The sequence below is a fragment of the Bolinopsis microptera genome, chromosome 4, assembly GCF_026151205.1.
Source record: "Bolinopsis microptera isolate Bmic1 chromosome 4, MBARI_Bmic_1.0, whole genome shotgun sequence".
In the NCBI taxonomy this organism is placed as follows: Eukaryota; Metazoa; Ctenophora; class Tentaculata; order Lobata; family Bolinopsidae; genus Bolinopsis; species Bolinopsis microptera.
The window spans coordinates 12,582,180-12,606,243 of record NC_087075.1 but is presented as its reverse complement, the minus strand read 5'-3'; the positions used below and the strand labels follow the sequence as shown (position 1 = coordinate 12,606,243).

Below are 24,064 nucleotides of genomic sequence, written 5' to 3'. Positions count from 1 at the left end.
TTATTTATCACTGATGTTAGATATCAATATTGTTCGTATCATATAATTTATTTTGCAAGAAAATAGAGCTATTCGTTTTATTTTATGTCAATTTGTAGTAAGACCGAACGACTGATTAAATTTATTCTTCGTATAATTCAACCTAATTTTTGTTTGAACATAGTCTATTAACGATAATTAGTAGTAAATGAACTTCCTTCTCCAGCTTACAGAATGATTACTTCACTATAAAGTTTGACTAGCTTTTCAAGACATCCTAGCGTTTCAACTTCTTTATAAAATCTTCTTGTCGTCCTGGAATCTCTTCACCTCAAATGATCCTTTTGCGGCACGTGTATCAGAAATAATATATCAAACCTATAAGACACCATGGACACGTCTACGTCCAAAGGGTCAATGTTTGATGGTCTTCAACTGTTCGGCAAAACCGACGCCAAATTCTCCATGACAAACTCCCTACAAAGCTACGGATCATCAAGCAGTCGTCCTCTCCACAACTCCAACTACCAGTTCGACAATTCCTCCTCCGTCCTCCTCCCCCCAGGTCCATCCCACGAGGGCACTTCTCTGCCGAGTAACCTGATCGAAGAAGAGGAACTTCCTCCAGACAGCTACCCTTTAGAACCTCACTCTCTTGATCCCCGCCAGATGGGTCCTCGGAGAGACATGACCCCTGGTAATCGACCAAGGAGCAGTTCAGGGGAGCGACAGATGTCACAAAGTGCAGCTTCTGGGTTACCAAAAACCTGGACCAGATCCAGTAAACCTGTGGTACGTGAGCATGGCAGTACTCCAGCAGTTAATAAAGCCTCTCAGGATGAGCTTGCTCCTTTACCAACAATTTCATTCAGAGGATCTGCACCTGCCTCTAGGGAGGTATCAAAAGAGAAACCACCAAACCTTCCCAGATTTTCACCGGAACCGATGAAAGAGTCTAACAAAACAACGTTCTTCTTTGATAGAGCCTCATCTGAGATCGAGCATTTTGAGCTTGATTTGAATGGTATAAAGATCGATCATGATTCTGGTAGCAGTGAGATATTAGAGGAGATGAAACTGTGTGAAGACACTATCAGAGCTAGTTCATTGTTGTCAATTCATAAACTGCTTAAGTTTGAGAAATCTGCCAGTCTGGTTAAGGAACTGCAGACAAAAATAAAAACAGCTATTGATACGAACTCATACGATGAGGCCGATAAACTGCAGAATTCTTTAGATGATGTCCTCAAAGACGTACAGCAATCTCAACTATTACAATTCCAGCCTCCCAGACAACTTGACTCAACTGAAGACAAGCTCAGAAGTCTGAATACAAAAAGGAAACATCACGTTGAGTCTTTGAAGAATTTCTGTGTTGGACTGGACGAACTATCAACGAGATTCAGATCAATAACAAAAAAGATAGAAGTTCAGTGTTCGTCCAAGATCGACAAACAAAAGCAGGAATTAGCTAGTGCTCAGAACGCTCTAGATTGTCGGATGAAACATCTTACAATTGACACGGACTATTTGGAGCAAAGGGAAACTAATTTATTGAATGAACTTCGAGTCAGTACAGACGACCATAATCTACAGGTAAGCACAGTATTATCACTCAATGCTATGTTACCTATTTCCATTTAGCAAGTACCATTCATATTTTTGTTATCGTGAATGAAATATTGTTTTCTTGGCATCAAATTTGTCGGTGTATCACAAATTATTCGTTGCTTACCCATTTTACTTTTCTTCTCGTTTTTGACCTTTTAATTAATCCCTGGTTATTTCAGATGCAATACCAAGATGAGCTGCTTGTAGGTGTACAATCTGAGATCAAAATTCTTGAAGAGCGACTTAGAAAACTCAAGTCGCAAGAAAATGCAATCCTTGAAGAAAAGAAGAAACTTATCGTCGACAAAGTTGAAGCTGAAAAACTACATCAACAAAAGCTGTTGGACATGAAAAAGGAAAAAGACAGTTGTCATATTAAATCAGTTTCCTTGGAGAATGATAAATCAAACCTTGCCAAGCAGACAGCCGATTTTGAAACCTACTCCTCAAAACTTGATAAAATAAACTCAATTCAGGACAGAGTGAACGACAACCTTACCGAACTGAAGACCAAAACATGCGATTCAATTTCTGCCAACGAAGGTTTAATAATCAACGAAGTGCACGTCTCAGTCTCTACTGACGTTTCTAATAAACTCTCTATCCCGGAGTCTCTGTCTGATATTATCAATGAAATATCTACTCAAGAAAAGCTCATTGAGTTGAAATCAAGTGATGTGTTTGACCATCAGCGGAAGATTTCTCAGTTGAAAAGTGATGAGCTCATGGCAAAGACAAATTTACAGAATTGTCAAGGTTTAAAGAGTGAAGCCATTAATAAAAAGCGTTTTCAGGACGCTGCTAAACTATCAAAAGAGGAAGCCGAAATCGATTCCCACCTAAATTCACTTACTGAAAACATTGCTGAAGTTGAAAAAACAAGGCAAGAAGACGAGTCAGAGCTGGAAAACTACTCCAAAGCATTAGGAGAACTCTTAGACAAAGCTGCGATACAACAATCGTTATTCGACAAAGAATGCTACAAAGCTTTAATATCAAACCTTATCTCCACTCTAACCTCTCTGAAGGCAATACCCTCCGACATCAGCACAATATCTCGATCTCTTCTAGAATACGATGCTTGCTACACCTACTCCTTCCTAAACATGGTTAAACGCAGGACTGTAGGAGTTGTTGAAGGAGCTGATGAGCTGAGTACTGAATGTGAGGAGAGTGTTGAGCTATTGCTGAGGAAAATAGGAGAGGAAACTAAGCTGTTTAACTCTGAGGTGGTCAGGTTGAAAAATGAGATTGATGAAGCTTTGAAGAATAACGATTTTGTGAAAGCTGAGAAGTTGAGTCCTAAGTATGATTTGATAGCAAATTTACATGGTTGTAAAGACTCTTAGCTGTCTGGCAAAGTTTTAAATTATAATATTATATTCTTTTGTTTAAGTCATGATTTAGTGACGGTGCGTTGTCAACTTTTACATATTGTGGCTTTTTGTTTTGGCATGGTATCTTATAAAATTATGTGGTATGCAGATTTTAATGTATGTAGATGGTTAATTTTAGGTGTTTTTGTATTCCGTTTATTAAGATAATCTTTGATATAATAACATATCCATTGTTTATTACAATAATCATGAATTAAACAAGTTAAACATGCTCTTCTTAAAATTTAGCATGATTAATATTTGTGTTTTAATTGACAATAAACTATGCTTATTGTTGTCTAATTATAATATTTTAAAAGTATAATTTAGTGTCGTAAAATACATACTTTAATAGATTTCTAAACTTACATATTATCCATTTTGCTGTCTGACTTTTGACTGCCGAGAAATTTTCATCACAAGACAGAATAACCGTTTATTTCAGCTGCGTTTCGTTATCTCAGCTGCTTTTCTTTCGTAAAAACTGGCCATCAAATTTATGCGATTCTTTTGCAAGAACGCCATTCTCATGATTAACTACAAACCTAAAACCTGTTAAAGGTATGCTTTAGTGACGGTGCATTTTCAACTTTTACATATTTTGGATTTTTGTTTAAACGGCATGGTATCTCATAAACTTATATGGTATGCTACATTGGGTACATTCCTAAAACACAACATACCTAAAACACGACATTCCTCTAGACCTATGTTGTTATGGGAGTTCCGAAGTTCTACCGCTGGATCTCAGAACGGTATCCTTGCCTCAGTCAGGTTATCAAGGAGTACCAGATCCCCGAGTTTGATAACATATACCTTGATATGAACGGTTAGTGAAACACAAGGAAATGTTTTAAATCGAACCATAGATGTGGAAATCTGGCAAATAGTAGAAATTATGGTTGTTGCAACCACTGCCTTCTAGAATGGTCTCCATCGTTAACGAGATACAATTTCAGGAATTATTCATCCCTGCTCACATCCGAATGACGAAGATGCGCACTTTAGAATATCAGAACAGGAAATATTTCAGAACATATTTAACTACATAGAGGTTTGTGTGACGTACTAACTGGTAAACTTACCAGTTTTATTCTTAAACTTCTCTTCTTGAGCACCCTTATTGAGATCTAATAGAATTAAATTAAGATATTTCAAGGACAAATAATTATAAACAAAGAAAATTTGTGATCAATATTAATGTTTTTGAGTTGATGAAAATTAAAACCTTGCAGTGCTTATTCCGACTGATAAAGCCCAAGAAGTTATTCTTCATGGCAGTTGATGGGGTCGCACCCAGAGCTAAAATGAACCAGCAAAGAGCCAGGAGATTCAGGTTTTTATAATTTGATACTTGTGAAGTTTGGATGATTTGTGATCTTATCCATCTACAATTTTAAAATGCTTCCTTTGTAAAAGAATTTGTAATCTTATCGCATGATAAGGGGTTTTAAGAGTTACAAAATAATATCTTTCCAGATCAGCAATGGATGTGGAGCAGCAAATGAAAGACGCAATAGCTAAGGGAGAAACACTTCCGTCCGAGGATAAGTTTGATTCAAACTGCATTACTCCTGGTGAGGGTCATATTTTTGTAGTCTATCATTTTGTTTTCATTTTAGGATCCAATTACTGATTGAAAGGATTTAAAATCTGCGTTCTTATCTGCCGATGAAGTTTTGATAGATACTGATAATGAGATGTAATAGTCAGGGATAATTAGATGTAATTATCAGGTACCGAGTTCATGTGCAAGTTACACGAACAATTGAAGTACTTTATCAATAAGAAGATGAGCAGTGACCCAGCTTGGCAGAAAGTTAAAGTTGTTCTCTCCGGTCACAACGTAAGTTACACATATAATCGATTCCCTGCATAAGTATGTTGGCAATAAGCCAGCAGTCTGATATTTCAGCAATTAATATTTCTTGACTTTTTGTTCTTGACTTTAAAATCGTGACTCTTAACTAGTACATGTGTTCAGGTTCCAGGTGAAGGTGAACACAAGATAATGGAGTACATCAGATACACCAAGCAGCAGCCTGACTATGACCCAGAGACCAGACATTGTCTGTACGGACTGGACGCTGATCTGGTGAGTTAGTGAGATAAGATAGTGAGATAAGATAGTGAGATAAGATAGTGGGTACCGGGTGTGGTGGAATTAATATTAGAGGGCTTCTGGGACTTAGGTGTTACTATCAGTTGCAAACGGTTTGGTGGATTGGAGTTATGGGTTCGTGCTAAAGACATTAAAAAAAATATACCGTTCTCTAAATCATAACCCTCGAAAATATTTCAGATTCTACTGGGTCTTGTGACTCACGAGGTGCACTTTTCCCTACTCCGAGAGGAAGTTAAGTTCGGGAAGGCCCAAAAAAGAATAACATCGGCCGACGAACAGTGTTTCCATCTCCTTCATTTATCTCTGTTCAGAGAGTACATCGATAAAGAGTTCCACTGTTTGAAGGTTTTTTAACACACCGCGACCGCCTGCATTCTGCATGCATGTAATTGCTTTAAGATTGCAATTCCGATTGATTGTGATAAGTACCATACCCATGATTTATATTTCTGAGATTCTACGATGATTGAAGGTAGTGCCGTAAATCTTATGTTTTAGAAAAAAAAATGTATTCCACTTTCCACTATCAATAAAACGTCTTCAACTAAACCAGGAAGCTCTGGGAGACGCGTACGATCTGGAAAGGATAATAGACGACTTTGTTCTGTTGACCTTCCTGGTGGGTAACGACTTTATACCTCATCTACCTGACTTTCACATTCACGCTGGATCTCTCCCCACCTTGTGGCAGACCTACAAGGATGTTAGACCTAGCCTTGATGGTAAGTGGTGGAGGATGTTTTAGCCTCAGATTTGATTAAGGGTCATTTTGAGGCAGAGTAATGTGTGAATTTTTTACTATCATTGGTATCTCATACTCGTTTTGTATGTTACACTAGATTTTTGTTGACTAACACTAAACGAGAATTTATTAAAAACTTGATAATAAACCATCATTAATTGATCAAGAAATTCTAGATTTATTTTTCGGCTTCTTAAAATTTACAATACTCAGAATATTAGCTTCTTAATTTCAGATTATCTGCATTTGAACGGTGAAATGAACATGAAGCACCTTGGTACCTATTTGGAGGTCCTTTCCAGGTATACCTTTAAATAATTAACAAATAAATTCTAACATTTATCACACGCTTCGCATTAAAAATATACCCAAAGAAGATGTATATTGAAGTAATTCAAGCGGGACTCAATATGAAAATAATAAAAGTATGCACTTCAAAAAAGTTCTCATTGACAACTATCCAATATCCATCTAGTACAATCACTGTGTACCCTAAAACAATGATAATATCTCCAGGTTTGATCTGGAAAGGTTTGAGGTACAGTACGAGGATTTGAAGTGGATGGCAGGTAAAGCTGAGGAGAGGAAGAGCAAGACTGACAAACAGTCTGAAACCGACAGGGTCAGTTAAATTAAATCTTACTTTGAAACAAGGAGTTTTAAATTAATAGATCGCTTTCTAGACTTGCACTGTTAAATTAACTTATATTATTATAATTAACTTATTAATAGTTGACTGGGGCGCTGCTTCGGAGTCGTATAGCGTATATATAATTTTTGTTAACTAATGTAACAGCTTATTTCATAATATAAAACTATTTATAATAATATAAAAGTTAAACAACAGCTTATAATTTCATAGAATAAAACTAATATATTATAGCAGCTTCTTTTTTTCACAGCTAAAGGAAAAGTTCGGAGCAATGATGATGGTTGATAGTGAGGGTGAAACAGAGGATAGCGAGGAGGAGGTTGACATGTTACAGAACGAATTTAAAACTCAGAAGAAAAGGTTAGTTCAACTAATTCTTCATTATAGTTTCATTGGATTTTCAAAAGCAGTCGATGGGGAATTACAGTTGATACTGAAACAATCGAAATATTTGGTGGACATTCATTACTGTTAAAGATAGAACATAATATACATAATGTGTGCACTGTGCGCGCCAGGCACAGTGCACACATTATAATACTATAATAGGTCGATACTGTACTGCTCTGCTATAATAATACGTCATAGCATTTTTATGCGACGACTCTAGTAATAAGAATTTAAATAAGAATAATTCCTTTCCTGATAAGAGCCTTTTCCTTGTCGCATCAAACGGGATCAATACAAATTTTACCCAAGAAACATTTTAACTATGCGACTCATAAACAATGTTCCGATCCGGATTTTACACTCTAATAATGCGACAATGGAATTCAGGTATTACATGGACAAGTTTGAGCTGACAGAGAAGGCAGTACCTGATTTTCAAAAGGAGATCGGGTTGAAGTACGTGGAAGGACTGAAGTGGATTCTCACGTATTATTATCAAGGCTGTCAGAGCTGGAGCTGGTGAGTTTTAAAATTGATAATATTTTAATTTATATATTTAATATATTATATTAGTCATAAGTTGAAAAACTTTATCAATAACTATTTTTGTCTTATCTGGTGTTTGATCTTTGCATAATACAGGGTGGGCCAAAAGTCAGTACCCATACGTTGGCCTTTATAGCTCAGTCACTGAGTGCCCAATTTAAATACTTCTTTCTGGTATGACTTAGTACCACCACTGGTTCGAGGAATTTGTCAACTCGAAAAATATTCGCGTTCATTTTTTTCAAATGGAGGTTCATTTTCACATTTATTTGATAGTTTGGATAGTCGGATCAAGCTAAATATTATTGAATTGTGTTTGGCCATTCGAATTACGTTTGTCCTGAAAGAATTAGAACTGTAGCTTCTCAGATGACCGAGATATGAAGCATAACGAGTTTATTCATTACGTGTGATCAGGTGAATGGTTTACCTAATCACGTGATAAGGTGCCCCCGTTTAATACCCCGTTAAACATTATGGGAATTGTTAAGGGTGCCCAATTAAGGTGTCGTGTCACGATGTCACATAATCACCCAGTCAATATTGTTAACGAGATACAGAAAATGCTTGGTAACTTCGTCATTTCTAATCCGGTTTGCCTCATATTTTCAGATCATATGCAACATTTAATAATTTACCGTCTCTGAAAAAATTAGGGGTTCAGCATGTTCAGAGAACACAATATAGGTGTTTTAATATTGAATGGGCGTGGTCTAAAATATTCGAATTTTCAAATTTTGACGACGGAATCCTCGAACCAGTAAGTACAGTATGCCAACTGCAAAGCAACAGCTCTCAAATATAAAACACGGCGGAGCTACTCAGGCCAACGTATGGGTACTGACTTTTGGCCCACCCTGTATGTTTAAAAGTACACTATTTTCTGGCTTTTGTATTGACGATATGTTTTCAAGCATAAGTTACTTTTCTTTACTTAGTTTTCATGTTATTTTCTGGGATGACTAGTTTAAAAACTGCTGAGTATAAGTTTTATCTTAAAAGCGGTGTTATTAAATTTCAATTTATTATTATTATAAGGAGGTTGCATATATAATTTGATGTTTTTAGTCGGTAGTCGCTGAACCTTTTGGCCTTTTCATTTTGACGTAAGTTCCAAAAAGCCCAGTTTATTCACTAAGTTTGTGTTTAACCTTATGTCTCATAATAGCGAAATTTACCAATTTACTAATTTACTAATTAATTAATTATACTAATTGTCAGGTTCTACCCATACCACTACGCACCTTACCTCTCTGACTTATCAAACGTAGCCGAAATGAACATAGATCTCGACCTATCAGAACCTTTTTGTCCCTTCCAACAACTGATGGCAGTGTTTCCTTACGGGAGCAGCAAGCTGTTACCTACCGCTCTTCAGGTTTGTAATTAGTTAATCAGTTAATTAGTTAATTATTTAATTGTGTGATTGTTGGAACCTTTCTGTCGTTATCAAAAATTCATGACATTTTGCCCTTTTGAGAAGAGCAAACATTTACCTACCACTATTCAGGCAGTCTGCATCGCCTCCCCCCTGCGCACGGCCTGTAGTCGATCAAGCCTTAATTCTTATTTTGTTAATGTTATTGATGATAATAATTTACTAAAATATCATTAATAACATTAATTGTACTGTGTTGAATGTGAGATCCCACAATTCTATTAGTTTATCAATAAGGCATGATTAGGTGTCAGCGCTATAGTTTACTTTACAGCAGAAAAACGTTTTAACTTTTTAATTTGAAAATAATTGACGTACATTATATAATATTATCTGCAAGACATGTTCAGATACTCACTTAATAGTCTCTCATTGAAACTTTTTATCCTATCTTTAAATTCTCAGCTTGGTGAGCGTAGCTTCTCTGTAGTAGCGAGTGGCTCCTAAGATGTACATTGTACAGTCGTCTTCCTGTTAACATATAATAATCTCATCGTCCCAATCTCTGGAATATTTTATAGATCTTCTTAAAACTTTCCTATTATAGCTTCACGAACTTGAGAAAATTTATTGATAAGTTATCTTGGTCATAATTGGTGTAACATCTTTTGTTATTTGGTTTCATACTATGCATCAGTATTATCGATATCTTTTCAAGCATGAGTGTCCAGTTCTTACCTAGTATATAATAGTAAGTAAATTTCTAGAATGTATAGATTAAATACTGTTGAGTAATATTTAAGTTTTATTTTAATAGTGAACAGTGGTTTTATGAAACTTCAATTATCTAATATGATTTATTACATAATATTATTATCACTGCTATTTATAAATATAATACAAATTTTTCATAAGAATTTATTTTAAGACCAAATCTTTAGGAGCTGTACCGAGAGGACTCTCCTATCGCAGATTTCTACCCAAGAACTTTCAAAACAGACTTGAACGGTAAAAAGCAAGAATGGGAAGCCGTTGTTCTTATCAGCTTTATCAATGAGGTTTGTCGCTGCAGTGATCTGGTTATCTATAAAATTCCTACTTGTTTTCCCAGTTTTGGGTTTAAAGGGACAAAGACCGAGACAGAAATTATGCAAATTTTTTGGTTATAAAGCGATGTACGAATTTCTAGTTATTATTACTTAAGAATAACTTTAAAATATCATCAAAGTATACTTTGATGATATTTTAAAGTTATTCTCCTGATTGTACGTGACCACTCTTATCAGGAACGGTTAGTAGATGCCATGTCCGCGCCCTTGTCCCGTATGACAGACGACGAGAAGGCCAGGAACAAGCACGGGGACTGTTTGATAGGAACGTTTGATCCTAACAACACTAGTCTCTACCCTTCATCTTATCCTGGTGTTTTTCCCGATCTCAAACCTTCTTATACAAAGTGAGTAACATTTATTCGGACCATGATTAGATATTGAGTTTCATTTCATTCAACTCAACATGATACGCAATTTCTTCTTTTTTTTTCTATTTTTGTTTGCACAAATAAACTCTGTAAACATCTCTTAGATGAAATATGGGCTGAATAATCCGTAGTTGTACTACCTCAGCCCTTGAGAATAAAGAGTGCCCCAGCACTTAAGTCTGATAATTAATTTCAGTTCAATTAGTTAATTATTCTATTGAGAAGCCTATTAATTTATCCGCCAATTCAAAAACTCATTAGCTAATCAGCCCAGTAATTATCCAGTAATTAACAAACTCATTAGCTAATCAGTCCAGTAATTACTAAAAAACCTCAGTATGGAGTTCAGAGACAAAGCCTGTTTCCTCATACCTCCCGATCAGTTGACCTGGATCTTCCCTGACAAGGCAGTTGATCCATTCAGAATGGGTTTCCCTACTTCCACTCATCTAAAACACGAGGTTTGCAGTTTTAATGTTATTTGGAAAATGCGCACTGAACAATTTTCAAACGTTAAATTTTCAACTTTGATAATTTAAATGTCATGGGGGCAAAGATCTTTCAGTGTTATTAGACCCAAAATTTACAACAATATACCACCATCAGTTAAATTGTGTTATACACTATACTATACACTATACAGTGGATATGTTTAAAATTAAGTATTATAGTGTTTAAAGTATAATTAGTGTCACTTAATAGTAATATAGTGTTTAAAACACCATCTATATAATTAATATTATCATTATTAAACTATGTTAAAATAACCATTACTCCCTTCAGATTGAGTTCGCACAAGCTGGGTGTAAGATATTCCAGTTTGGAAGCAAGGACAAGAACTGTATCCTCAACATAGACCCACAATCAGAGACACCTCTAGAGAGGTACACTGCACTGCTGGGGGAGGAGGTTTATGTTCAGTATCCTCACCTTGTAGAGGCTATGGTCGTAGGTAATTAGTTAATTAAATAATTAACTAATTAGTTAATTAACTTAATTAAATAAAAGTTCTAAACAAGGGATAGTTAAAAACAACGCCCAAGTCTAATCTTTTCCTAAAACAAATAACTAAATATCAAAACTTCATTGTAATTTCTGCCAATATATCTTGTCATTATTATAAGCTAAATTACGGAGATAATTAACTTATATAGTTATATCATGAAAAATTACTTGTTAAGTTACCCTTACTAGTCAATCAAAAACCCACAAGATCATAATAAGTGATCATTCTGTGTTGGTGATTATGAAGATTTAATTATACTAATTACCTACTAATTAATAATACCCAGGGGTGCACACGGAGGAACACGATTACGTGCTTGAAGACAGCTGTGTGAGTAAGAGTGCTGCTGTTCAGAACAAGAAGGATTGTTTCAAGCACTTGAAGAGTCGAGAGTGCATTGCGTAAGTCAACTTGTAATATTATGATTTTTTGTGGAATGTGGGTGGCATACTTCCTGATTGTCCTTCTCTCATCTCTCATAGGAGATTCCATCGTTCTAGCCGCATCAATCCAGCCAATGGTATAAAACTCAACAAGTTTATAGTCACTGTTATGCAACATATCGCGGTATCCGACCTATATACTACTTCCCTTTACATTATCCACACCGCAGATTAAAATCGCAGTGGGCTATTAAAGTTGAAAATTTGAGGATTGAAATAATACACCACGTGATGAAAACCACGTGTCACAAACCAACCAATCAGCACAAAGTATCAACACATTTTCCCCACAGGTTGAAATCACGTTGGGGTATTGAAGTAGGAGATGTGAGAGTGATGATCTGTGTCAGGAAGATAAGAGGTAAAGTTCCTTCTTTTAAATCTGAGGGAGATGTCACCATCATCAAGCACTGGTGTGAGGAGAAGTCTTATGTTCCTGCTCAACTTGTGCTTTCGGTTCGTTTTAATAATACGTGTTTGTTAACTTATAATACTATTTAAATATTTCTTATCTTTATATGGTTTTTAGATGATTATTTGTTTTGTTTTTCAATATCTTCGATTAGATGTGAAATAGGTGTTTCTCTTATTTTTTATATTATATATATATATCTTTTCTCTTTTATGGACACGTTCATTGAAGTTTGAGGATATTGGTAAATATTAGTGACCCTACTAAATGGCACGATGATGTAAAATGTGTCACACTATAAAACTATATAAACCCTCAATGGTTAGGATAATCGTTTCATCCTCTAGATAAACTTTGTCGCATAAAGATATCTTTATCAGACGATAAGATATCGCTTAAATGCGGCCGGCAGTGAGTTGTAAACTTTGTCACACTATAAAAATGTGACAGAGTTTATATGGACCCCTTGTTGCCGTGTTTGACCAAATTTTCGAATTTCAAATTTATAGGATAGTTGCATATGACTATTATCTACATATTTAGCGACTTTTTTCGTTAAATGGTAGCACCATGTAAACTCTGTCACACATTTAAGAAATTTATATGAGGGATGTTTATGACATCCTGACAAGAAATGCCGAATAGTCTAGCATTATTTTGTGAGCTGAATATGTTTGGAATTGTTCACATATTTCATTGTTATAGGCAAATACAATTAATACAGAAGGCAGAAATGGGTAAACTTTGTCACATACATTTGTATGATATCTCAACATGTGTGAAATTGAGTAAATAGTAGTATACCAACTTAAACACCATATATTACGTACTATGGATCAATTAACAATATTTCAACCACACACCGGTCATATAAATTATTATATGGCAGTGATATGTTAGCATTGGCAAAATTTCAACACCTGAACATGGTAAAAATTTGTAAATTTCGTCACAAAAAAATATGATAACTTTATTTGCTATTTGTTGGCAAAATAACTAGTTTATCGACATAGGTATGATGATAAAGTAAAATTATATCCTATTCGAGGTATGATTCTTCAAAATAGGGGGCAAGAAATGTAAATTTTGTCACATCAGCCCTTGCATTAGATTCAGTTAGATAGATTTTCTTTCGTATCAACAGTCCTTATTATAGTTAGAATGGATTTACACAGGAAATATAGAAACCCATGCCAATTTTTCATCACATTGATATTATACTGTTGGGGCAGGAAAAGTAAATTTCGTCACATTTCAGTAACTTAGTAAAATTAAACTCAGCATTGTTAAACTTGAGTTATAATTTGCTGAACAATAACCAACCAATAATTCCTGGAAGAAAATTGAATTTTAACTGAGGTATGGTTCTTTAAAATAGGGGCAAGAAATGTAAATTTCGTCACATACGTAATTTTAAAATTTAGATAGATTTTCTTTCATACCAATAGTCCTTATTATAATTAGAATGGATTTATACAGGAAATATAGAAACCCATGCCAATTTTTCATCACATTGAAATTATACTGTTGGGGCAGGAAAAGTAAATTTCGTCACATTTCAGTAACTTAGTAAAATTAAACTCAGCATTGTTAAACTTGAGTTCTAATTTGCTAAAGAATAACCAAGCAATAATTCCTGGAAGAACATTGAATTCTAACCGAGGTATGGTTCTTCAAAATAGGGTCAAGAAATGTAAATTTCGTCACATACGAGTACGTCATTGTAAAATTTAGATACAATTTCTTTCACGTGAACAGTCCTAATTACAGTCCGAAATAATTAATACAAAGATACAGGAAATATAAAAACCCCTGCCCATTTTATAATGTATTTATATTGGTAATATACTCAATGATGGGAGTATAGTGTATTGGCTATGCCCCGCTTACTAGTTTAGCTCTTTCTAGTCCCCTGCTACACGGCATGTAAACAGGGATTGGCTAGTTAGAGGCGGTCCGTGTAGGCCTTACACTGTGCTTTCAGCAATACTCGTATGTAATATGTTAATCACAGACTATTTCATTCTATAATCATTTTTTCCAAATTTTACCTATTTACGATGTCATTTTGTGACGATGTTTACATCAACTGCCCTATACTTGAATCAACTGTATCCGTGTATCGTCCTTATATAGAGTTTTCCCGCAAAATTTAACTTATTAACGATGTCGTATCATTTTGTGACGATGTTTACATCAACTGCCCTATACTTGAATCAACTGTATCCGTGTATCATCCTTATATATAGACTTATAGAGTTTTCCCGCAAAATGTAACCTATTTACAATGTCGTATCATTTTGTGACGATGTTTACATCAACTGCCCTATACTTGAATAAACTGTATCCGTGTATCGTCCTTATATAGACTTTCCCCGCAAAATGTAACCTATTTACGATGTCGTATCATTTTGTGACGATGTTTACATCAACTGCCCTATACTTGAATCAACTGTATCCGTGTATCGTCCTTATATAGAGTTTTCCCGCCCTTCCAATAGTACAGTCAAATCCGTCTTTTTGTCGGACAAAATTCGCAACAAAGCGATTTTAACGGGATATGGTCGGGACAGGTCCCAGGAATCATTCCAGAGAGTTCCCAAAATCCTCGACTTCAGGAAAATCCACAATTACCACTTTTTTACCACTTTTTACCACTTTGGTTTTCTGTAAATAAGTCACGTTCTGAATATCCTAGAAGACTCTAGTTTAAATCATTGTGTTAAGAAAACAAAAAAGAACAACTTTTTCTTTAACAACTTTTTCAAAAATAAATTATTTAATTAATTAATTAAATAATTAATAAATTTTCAAATATTTCAAAAATATATTTTCATAAAAAATGTTCACGATTACATTCCACGTATAATGAACTAATTTTTATAAAAATTTTCACTTTCAATATTTTGGACTTGTAAAATTTTCGTAATTTGTAAAGAAAAACCACTATTTACCACTTTTTACCACATCGAATCTCCGCTAATAAAACGACTTCTGAATTTCGTAGAAGGTTCTAGATTGAACCAATGTGTTCAAATTATAAAAGAGAACAACTTTTTATCTGACAACCTTTGGATTAGATAATTAATTAATTAGTTAATTCGATTATTAAACAAATATTCAAAAATTATACAAATTATTTTTGATCAAAATATTTTAAAATTACATATCACGAATAATTAACAAATTTTCATTAAATTAATCGGGAAATCGAAGTGGTACTTTATATAACCATGTATACTAGATAAGAGTCTAACTTATGAGTCCTCAGCTGGCACATAGGTGCAATTGTCCTGACATTTGAGGTTGATCCACAATGTATTCCTGCTTTTCTGCATGAACAAGCATTGCCACAACCTGACTTTAAACAGTTGCAACTGATTTTTTGAATGAGCTTTTTCGGAGCTGTACTCATAAGAGTGGTCACTGGTACATGCGCCCTATTGTTCATCTTCCATCCCCAGCTTATCGGATCTAGGTCATTCTTATCCCACGCCTGCAGCTGATGGTAAACACGATAAGAATGTTGTTCAGCTGCCCCAGATGTTGGCGGGAGCTGTTCTCACTTGATGTCTGCTGTTAAAGATTGCGACTTCTGTTCAAGAACTGAAAGTCTAGCTTCATCTAGTGATCTCGATTTTGATGAAATCGGCTGCAGCATCAAAAGTTCTTCGACATGCTTTATAGTAGCTGGTGTAGAATTTGCCGAATAAAAAGCATCTATTACACTTTCATCGATGGATGCGATCGTTCTGAAGAGCCTATCCTTACCAACTCCGTGGATCCGACTGGTGGTGTCTGATCCAGTGAAAGCGTGGCATGCAGCAGTATCATGTTTACGTACCTCCTACCTGTCGCACTTTGAATTTTCTCAATGTCATAGATGTAGCTTTTGGTGGTGAGAAACAGTTGGTGGTCAAATGCAAAGTGTTTTGTCATGTGCAGTAAAATGACAAGCAAATCAGTATCATCACAAATTACAGAAACATCAACTTGATTAGACCACTCAACTGCCTCTCTGCAAATCAAAACATCTGCAAAACGATGTGCGAAACGGATTGAAAATGACGAAGTTATCAAGCAATTTGTTTATCTCGTTAGCGAAATTGATTGGGTTATCAATAATTACCTAATCGCTTATCACGTGACAGGGTGCTAGGATACCGTAATTGGGCTTTCTGCACGATTTCTGTGCCACGCTTTCACTGGATCAGACACCACCAGTCGGATCCACGGAGTAGGTATGGATCGGCTATTCAGAACGATTCCGATAGTGGGAATCTAGTGCACTAAGCTACGGAGAAAGTCACGTGAAATTTTTGGGCGAGCGAATTAGTAACTTAATAAGAGCCTAACGTATGTGTACTATACCACCTCCCCCCTCCCCCGCACAATAACTTAGCATGTCTGTAATCCGGTTTGAGGATTTATCATTTGGTGCGATCTCTACGTTACAGTATGGACATTTGTTTAAACTGTGTTCGTGGACTAAAGATGGTCCTGACTCTGTTACAACGGACTCCTCTTCATTGGCCGATATAATAGTTAATAGCACTATGTTTACAGTATGCACTGAAGGGGTATCCTAGGAAGTTTCTTGAACTTTTAACAGGTACCCCTCCTCATTTAACCCTCAATTAAGTTTCCTATCATTCGGTTGAGTCGACCGTTGAGATCGCATAGATCCAATGGATCCTTAGATACTCCCTAGACTAGGTGACACTGGGATTCGAACCCTGAACCTTCTGCGCAGAAGGCTGATGCTCTAACCGCTAGGCTAGATATGAATCTTTGGAACTGGTCTATGGTCACTGTCTGCAATAATAAACACAAGACGTCACTCTGAGCTGAATCAGTCATGCCGTTGTACTGCCGTTTAATTTCGTTCAGTGACCAGGGGTTGTTGATCCAACCTGTGGTGCATTGATTTGTTTATTTATACAAGGTATGAGAGGCGTCAGGATAAAGAATACAGAATAGGACTGTACGTATCCGTTTCAAATTTGCTGGGCATAGTTTAAAAGTTAGTGTACTTACTTAAAAGATAAATAGTTTAAATAGTACCTGGGCCGGGAACAGCAACCCTTTCCATATTTCATTCCATACAAATTTACATTGTCGATCATTCGCCCTCTTAAAGCTATTCACCGAAACTAACTCCTCATTTGCCTGGTAAATTAAAACATTGTATTGGTTAAGAATGCCTCTAGTTGCGCTCTCCGCTGACATAAAACTTAAAAGTAAAACGGTAAAAACAGATTACTATTATTGTATATTAGTTGACAGCTACTTACATAGAATCTGCACGCGTACAGTATCAGGCACACGATGTGTTCTTCTTTTGTCAAAATATTAACTATTTCGTGTGATTTTAGTCCTCGATTTTTAGCAGATTCAACTTTTTTACGAAGAGAAGTCAACATAAAGTAAAGCTGAAGCTTCCAAACAAACCAGTTTAACAATCTAGTTAAGCACAACACTAAGTCGAGAGATATGTTGTGTAAATAGTTATAAGCTATAATAGTATCGTACAAATTTGGATATTTTACCATTTATTCCATTTATCTGGATTTTTTTAATCTGTTATCTAATCTATGTGACGGTGTATGTTCTGTTATTCAAGTAAATTCATTTTACGTTTTACGTCACGGCAAATATTTTTGATAAAAATTATATTTTGAAATTTTAAAAAAATTAATTATTATTTAATTGATAAATCAATTAATTATCTAATCCAAAGGTTGTCATATAAAAAGTAATTGTTTTCTTTTATATTTTGAACACATTGGTTCAATCTAGAACCTTCTACGAAATTCAGAAGTCGTTTTATTAGCGGAGATTCGATGTGGTAAAAAGTGGTAAATAGTGGTTTTTCTTTACAAATTTCGAAAATTTTACAAGTCCAAAATATTGAAAGTGAAAATTTTTATAAAAATTAGTTCATTATACGTGGGTCGTGGAATGTAATCGTGAACATTTTTTATGAAAATATATTTTTGAAATATTTGAAAATTTATTAATTATTTAATTAATTAATTAAATAATTTATTTTTGAAAAAGTTGTTAAAGAAAAAGTTGTTCTTCTTTGTTTTCTTAACACAATGCTTTAAACTAGAGTCTTCTAGGATATTCAGAACGTGACTTATTTACAGAAAACCAAAGTGGTAAAAAGGTGGTAAAAAAGTGGTAATTGTGGATTTTCCTGAAGTCGAGGATTTTGGGAACTCTCTGGAATGAGTCCTGGGACCTGTCTCGACCATATCCCGTTAAAATCGCTTTGTTGCGAATTTTGTCCGACAAAGGCTTAAATTAGGACGGATTTGACTGTACTACAAACCAAAATCAGATATAAATGATTTCGGAAATTCACCCAGAATTTCAAATTCCATATAATGTGACAGAATTTACATCATTTCCCAATAACCAAGTGCATGTATTTGCTAACTTTTCAAAACAACATATTTTAGGGCTATGATTGGCAGAAGAACCATCAAATAATGAGTTGAAAGGGTTTTGAGGACACCTCACAGTAGAAAAGAGGTCTCGTATTCTGAGTGTGACAAAGTGTACGAAATATTGCCTTAAAACCGTTCGATCCGTGCCCTTTAACCAATGTTGTATCATAATTGTTAGATTGACCTAATCTACTATATTTCAGACCAAGGAATGATAATTGGGCAGCTATGGTAAACAATGTCACAAAAATGTGACATTTTTTACATTATAGTGCCTAAAAGCAATACATTTTATTTCTGAGCAGTGCATATGGGAGTATGGGTCACGTGGCTAATGTTCAGAACTTATGAACACGCTAGATTAATAGATGCTAAAATTAAGCCACTATCGTCGAAAACGCTATTTTAGAAATTTACCAATATCCTCAAACTTCAATGAACGTGTCCTTATATACTTGACTGTGGGTAAATCATGTCTGTCTGTCTGTCTGGCTGTCTGTCTGTCTGTCTGTCTGTCTGTCTGTCTGTCTGTCTGTCTGTCTGTCTGTCTGTCTGTCTGTCTGTCTGTCTGCCTGTCTGTCTGTCTGTCTGTCTGTCTGTCTGTCTGTCTGTCTGTCTGTCTGTCTGTCTGTCTGTCTGTCTGTCTGTCTGTCTGTCTGTCTGACTTCACTCCTTCCTCAGAATCTGTCAACTCCTGTTCCAGTGCAAGAGAAATGTGAGAATCTTAGTCTATCAGGAGTATTCCCAAAAGATGCCAAGGTCTTCGTCGTATCAAATCCTGGTTAGTACTCTGCAAATCCTGGTTAGTACTCTGCAAATCCTTCATCTTTGCATTAGAACAACGTTCAGTTGTACCTTTACCATGCTCGGTTCAACTAGACAGATAATATAATATCAGTGTGATATTTGTCATTCATGTCGCCTGTTTTTTCTACGTTTCCCTCTATAGTTTGATATTCAATCTATATCGATAGCATTCTTAATCCCTGTTTTTGTGCAGGGTACGGTAGTCTTGGTACAGTAGAAGGATCTCAAGATAACAGAGTTAAAGTTAGGATAATACTGTCGGATGAACCAATGTTGGAGACTTTCAGAAAAACTATTGACAGTCATGACGAAGATTGGGTTAGTAATTAGATACTTGTGATAATTAATTAGCAGATAATTTGTTGATTAATTACGAATTTACTTATTACTTTATTAGCTTCACATTCAAACCATTAGATAATTCAATACTTTACTAGATAATAGATATTTTATGTTTATCGGAAAAATACATTGTGGATTAGGGACCAAAAATTAATAATACATTTGATAACATTATGCAGTACATGAAGTTTCGTCCTGATGAAATCGATCGCTAAATTCAAATCCTATAAAATTTAGTTTAGTAACTTATTAATTAGTCATGGAAAATAATAAAATACAATAATATACGTAAATTATATTATTGAAATCACTTAATTCCCACAATATAGCCAAAACTTAAGACCAGTGCAGTGTCCCATAACGAACTTCTATTTAGTTATTTCAGTCGTTTAATTCTCTATAATATTTTGATATTAGTAGCTTAGAAGATAAGGTAGACCAGGGATGTGATGAGTAGAGTTAGTGTAACTGACAATCCAGTAGCTGCTCCCAGACAATCCTCCTCACACAACGTAACCTAGAGAGAGAAAACATTCGTAGAGGAAATTGGTAGTACATTTGCTAATTATTAAGATCTTCAGTACTTGATAATAACTGATACTTGATACTTATTAAGACTATTTATCAACTCAAGTGTCCTGAAATTGCCCAATATCATGAGTATCAAAATTTGGGGACTGAGGGCAGCACCATCACCAGATTTGCAATTCACAAGAATTGTCTGGCAACAAAAAGTGAAATGACGACACCCCTGGCCCCTCTTCCCCTACTTCTAAGTTAACACGTGACCTATCAACAAGCACGTGACCTACCTGACCACAGGTAGCGTCCACATCAGACACAGTAAAAGGAGACCCCTTCTCCTTCTGAAACTCCTCCTCGAGAGAACTAGCCCACTCGTTGCAGTGAGAGGGTGGGACTGCTGTGTAGGTCTTGGGTCCGCAGAAGTTTATTGTGAATCCCATGTGTCCTGCAGAGGGGAAGTTGGTTTATTGGTGGCAGCTTATAGTGGTGACGTGGTACAAATACAATTTACCGCGGAGTATCATGAATTAGGAGTTTTAGAAAAGTTTAAGGAACCTACCTTCCTGAGATATTGTTGTTTGTTGTTGTTGTATGCCTCCCCCCTCAACGTCGCTATCAGGGTGTATCTCAATATCTGCACTTGCTGCCACGTCGTACGATAAACATACCTCCTTTTCCTCACATTCTGATATTTGGGCCGAAGTACAAGCCTCTGAAGAATTGGGTTTTGTTATATTCTGCTGATTTAGGGAAGTTGCTAGAGGCGCTAATTCTGTAAGTCTTGAGCCCTGCAGTTTAAGTTTGGGAAAGCCGATTTTACTGTGAATTTGAAACATGCTCTTTCTGATTTAGAAGAAATTTGAAGCCTTTCCAGATGACAGTCACGGCAGTTGTTATCTAATATTATGTTGTAATGTGAAACGTCACTTCGTCCTTGTGACTAGTGTAGTCAAAAAGTGTGCAAATGATATCCTTTACTTACTGTTTGTTGGTTTATAACCTACCAACCAAGACGCGCACCGAGTTGGACTCGTCGACGGTCAATATTTGGAACAAATATTTTACGAGTATCATCCGTGTCCGTTTACTTACTGTTCTTATCAGATACTCTGTCCATTAGCGAGTTCCTGGCCCAGTCATCAGGATCGTTACCGTACGAGAAAGAGGTGACTACATTACACTTGTCGTAACACTTTAGCCCAGAAAGAGCGAGATTTGGGAGGAGCGAGATGGTGAGGGAGAGGGTTACTAGGTGGTTCATATCTGAGTATGGGAGTGATCAGTTTTTGATCAGTTTCTTATCAGTTTTATCAAAATTAGTAAAAATTAAGAGGTAATTTTGTTACAAACGTCATGAGGTGGTCACATTAAATATTCTGAGATTTCCACATGCTCAACAATGTTAATAAACTTTCTATAGTTTTGTGGCCTTCCAGTACTACAAAACGTGTCAAGGAACATTCAACAGCGCGTCAAACAAGCAAAAAAGCATGCGTCAGAACCGTTCATTTCAAATTTACTAAATAATTGTCAATACCTAATACTCTAATACTGTGTCCGATGTGGACAATTCAAATTGTACTGCAATGTGTTATACTGTAAACTTGTAAAGAATATGATTGCATGAACGTACAACGAAACTTTATAAATACAATAGACGTCAGAAATGGATGTGGTGCAACTTTAGTAGACACGTGAGCCAGTCATTAGGGGTCGTTCACATAATACGTGATGACTTTTTCAACCTCCTCCCCCCCCTCCGTAATCAGTTTTACACATGGCTAATTTGACTATTGTGTTCAATTTACACTAGTGTAATCATTAATTAGAAATCCCCTCCCCCTCAATGATTACGTAATATATAAACGACCCCTTATAAAATTCTATTGGCCAATGCTGCTAGCTAACAGATACGAAACATTAACAGAACTTCAACAAAGCCAACCTATCAACTCGACAACTCAGCCCCCTTCCAAACTTCAATACATTCCACTCGACATGACGTGCTAGTGACTAGTCTCATGGAAAAAAGTGCAGACCGATATTTGACCCGTACCGGAAGAACACCGCACGGTTATAACTCCGATATAACTCTAATTAGTTCATACTTTTCTACTCCATCTGATGAAGTCCATCATGAGCTCATCATCGTGGGTTGGGGGGGAGGGGGTTGCAGCAGAAACTGGGTTGAAAGTAAGGGTTTGACTTGGTTCATGAGTCATGTTATTTATCAAATAATTCTAGAAGTAAAGCAGTGTCCGGCTTGTAGTTGAGGGAGTTAAGTGTGTAGTCTGATGTCTGGCAGTGTAAATTTATCACTCGCTGGGTTGGTGGTATATTATAGTGGTAAGTGTGGTGGTATATAATAGTGGTAAGTGTGGTGTAGTGTTTGTCATTGCCAAAGGACGAAGGAAGCGTACTCCTTTTTAATTCCCACTCCACTATTATATTATATTTTATAATATACAATTGTACAAGATACAAAAATACAATATAATGTATACATCGATATAGATCTTAGTGAGAGGTATAGAAAACATCGTAATAATTTGACTGTCCAACATAATTCATTGCTAAATATTTTAGTGAATTGTTAATTATTTGGAGGTAAGTTATCAAAATAAACACAATTAATTACCCATTATTAATTACCCATTATTAATTACCCATTATTAATTACCTACTAACCAGATATATCATTTCAGTACTTTCCGCGGGAAATGTGCAGTGAGTTACACATATCACCCCTCCTACTGAGCAAGATAACATCAGCTTTCAAGATTAACATTGCAAACAAGAAGTAAGTGTGTGAGATGTGTGAGGTCACGTGTTGTGTGAGGTCACGTGGTGTGTTGTGTGACGTCACGTTACGTAATATAACATGCAACTGTTTTCCTAATCAATTTCTAACCATCAGTGGAAGTGGAACGACCCCAATTAACATTGGTCTCAACATTAAGTATGCTAATAAGAGTCTCATGGCACCGGACTATGCCAGGAAAATAGATAACGGGTATGTCAATTAATGTCAATCAATAAAGACACATTTTTTGTCTATAATCTTATAATGTTCAGGTACTTCAAACTCCCGAAAATTGTAATCTTCGGAATTTTATAATTTCGTTTCCTCTCAACTAAACTCCCTGTTCTAAGAGGCTGGCAGTACTCAGAAGCACTGTACACGATAATAAAAGAGTACGTGGTTAAGTTCCCAGAACTGTTCAAGGAGTTAGAACACCATCTCAAGAAGGAGACTATCAACGCTTCAGAGATCGCTCAAAAACTCGGACCTGAGTTCAAGTATGCAGATTCTTATTTAATTGTGATTTATTTTATTAAGTTGTAATTTATTTAATCATAGTCCTGCTGGATCACATCCGATCAATTGTGCTTTACTTTTTTAAGCAGACCAGATTAATAGCGTAAAAAGTAAATTATTTATTATTTAATTAACTAAACTTATTTCAGCGTGAGACAGTATTTCGAGGACGTAAAGAAGTGGCTAAAGTCTCTGTCCACTCATAACAGTAAACTTGTGGGTGTGGGAAGTGAGATCATGTCAACTAAACACGTGGCACAGCTACTGGCTGATATTGCTGAGCACAAGGTATTTATCTTACTTTAATGCTTCATTAATGAATTATTTAGTGAATTAATAAATTATTTAGTTACTTGATGAATTAATTACTTAATTAGTTACCTGTCAGAGTCAACTAAACTACTAATGAATTAATTACTTAATTAGTTACCTGTCAGAGTCATACTAGCAGTATCTTATATTCTGATCAAGTTTCT

General features: G+C 35.6%; 3 protein-coding genes across 4 annotated transcripts in view; 2 read left to right on the top strand and 1 right to left on the bottom strand.

The window, feature by feature from the left end:
* Nucleotides 1–173: 173 nt before the first annotated feature.
* On the top strand, nt 174–3,423 carry LOC134813864 (uncharacterized). Its single transcript, XM_063821750.1, has 2 exons — nt 174–1,575; nt 1,770–3,423. The coding sequence occupies exons 1-2, from the start codon at nt 370–372 to the stop codon at nt 2,937–2,939; spliced, it is 2,376 nt and encodes a 791-aa protein (XP_063677820.1). The 5' UTR covers nt 174–369; the 3' UTR covers nt 2,940–3,423.
* A 242-nt stretch (nt 3,424–3,665) lies between these two features.
* Nucleotides 3,666–24,064, top strand: part of LOC134813714 (5'-3' exoribonuclease 1-like) — a 28,733-nt gene continuing 8,334 nt past the window's right edge. For both annotated transcript variants that reach the window (XM_063821571.1, XM_063821572.1), the window contains exons 1-25: nt 3,666–3,795; nt 3,926–4,020; nt 4,202–4,302; nt 4,446–4,543; nt 4,703–4,812; nt 4,951–5,061; nt 5,269–5,436; nt 5,645–5,813; nt 6,069–6,135; nt 6,350–6,455; nt 6,736–6,845; nt 7,263–7,394; nt 8,643–8,799; nt 9,741–9,857; nt 10,086–10,255; nt 10,617–10,740; nt 11,063–11,231; nt 11,572–11,686; nt 12,022–12,184; nt 19,277–19,376; nt 19,596–19,720; nt 22,975–23,069; nt 23,187–23,282; nt 23,423–23,569; nt 23,738–23,876. In XM_063821571.1, the coding sequence (XP_063677641.1) occupies nt 3,684–3,795; nt 3,926–4,020; nt 4,202–4,302; nt 4,446–4,543; nt 4,703–4,812; nt 4,951–5,061; nt 5,269–5,436; nt 5,645–5,813; nt 6,069–6,135; nt 6,350–6,455; nt 6,736–6,845; nt 7,263–7,394; nt 8,643–8,799; nt 9,741–9,857; nt 10,086–10,255; nt 10,617–10,740; nt 11,063–11,231; nt 11,572–11,686; nt 12,022–12,184; nt 19,277–19,376; nt 19,596–19,720; nt 22,975–23,069; nt 23,187–23,282; nt 23,423–23,569; nt 23,738–23,876 (3,096 nt within the window). In that variant the 5' untranslated portion in view covers nt 3,666–3,683. The remainder of the gene's footprint in view (nt 3,796–3,925; nt 4,021–4,201; nt 4,303–4,445; nt 4,544–4,702; nt 4,813–4,950; nt 5,062–5,268; nt 5,437–5,644; nt 5,814–6,068; nt 6,136–6,349; nt 6,456–6,735; nt 6,846–7,262; nt 7,395–8,642; nt 8,800–9,740; nt 9,858–10,085; nt 10,256–10,616; nt 10,741–11,062; nt 11,232–11,571; nt 11,687–12,021; nt 12,185–19,276; nt 19,377–19,595; nt 19,721–22,974; nt 23,070–23,186; nt 23,283–23,422; nt 23,570–23,737; nt 23,877–24,064) is intronic.
* LOC134813717 (uncharacterized) overlaps nt 20,059–24,064 on the bottom strand; it is a 50,143-nt gene continuing 46,137 nt past the window's right edge. The window contains exons 2-5 of the mRNA XM_063821578.1: nt 21,362–21,532; nt 20,829–20,981; nt 20,557–20,714; nt 20,059–20,261 (exon numbers count right to left, since the gene is read on the bottom strand). Coding sequence (XP_063677648.1) covers nt 20,166–20,261; nt 20,557–20,714; nt 20,829–20,981; nt 21,362–21,530 — 576 coding nt within the window. The 5' untranslated portion in view covers nt 21,531–21,532 and the 3' untranslated portion in view covers nt 20,059–20,165. The remainder of the gene's footprint in view (nt 20,262–20,556; nt 20,715–20,828; nt 20,982–21,361; nt 21,533–24,064) is intronic.

What these genes read in the sequence shown, in the direction of transcription:
- LOC134813864 (XM_063821750.1), top strand. Translation starts at nt 370, where the DNA reads ATGGACACGTCTACGTCCAAAGGGTCAATGTTTGATGGTCTTCAACTG. An exon ending in CAGACGACCATAATCTACAG is followed by an intron (nt 1,576 to 1,769) that starts GTAAGCACAGTA and finishes TGGTTATTTCAG; the next exon opens with ATGCAATACCAAGATGAGCT.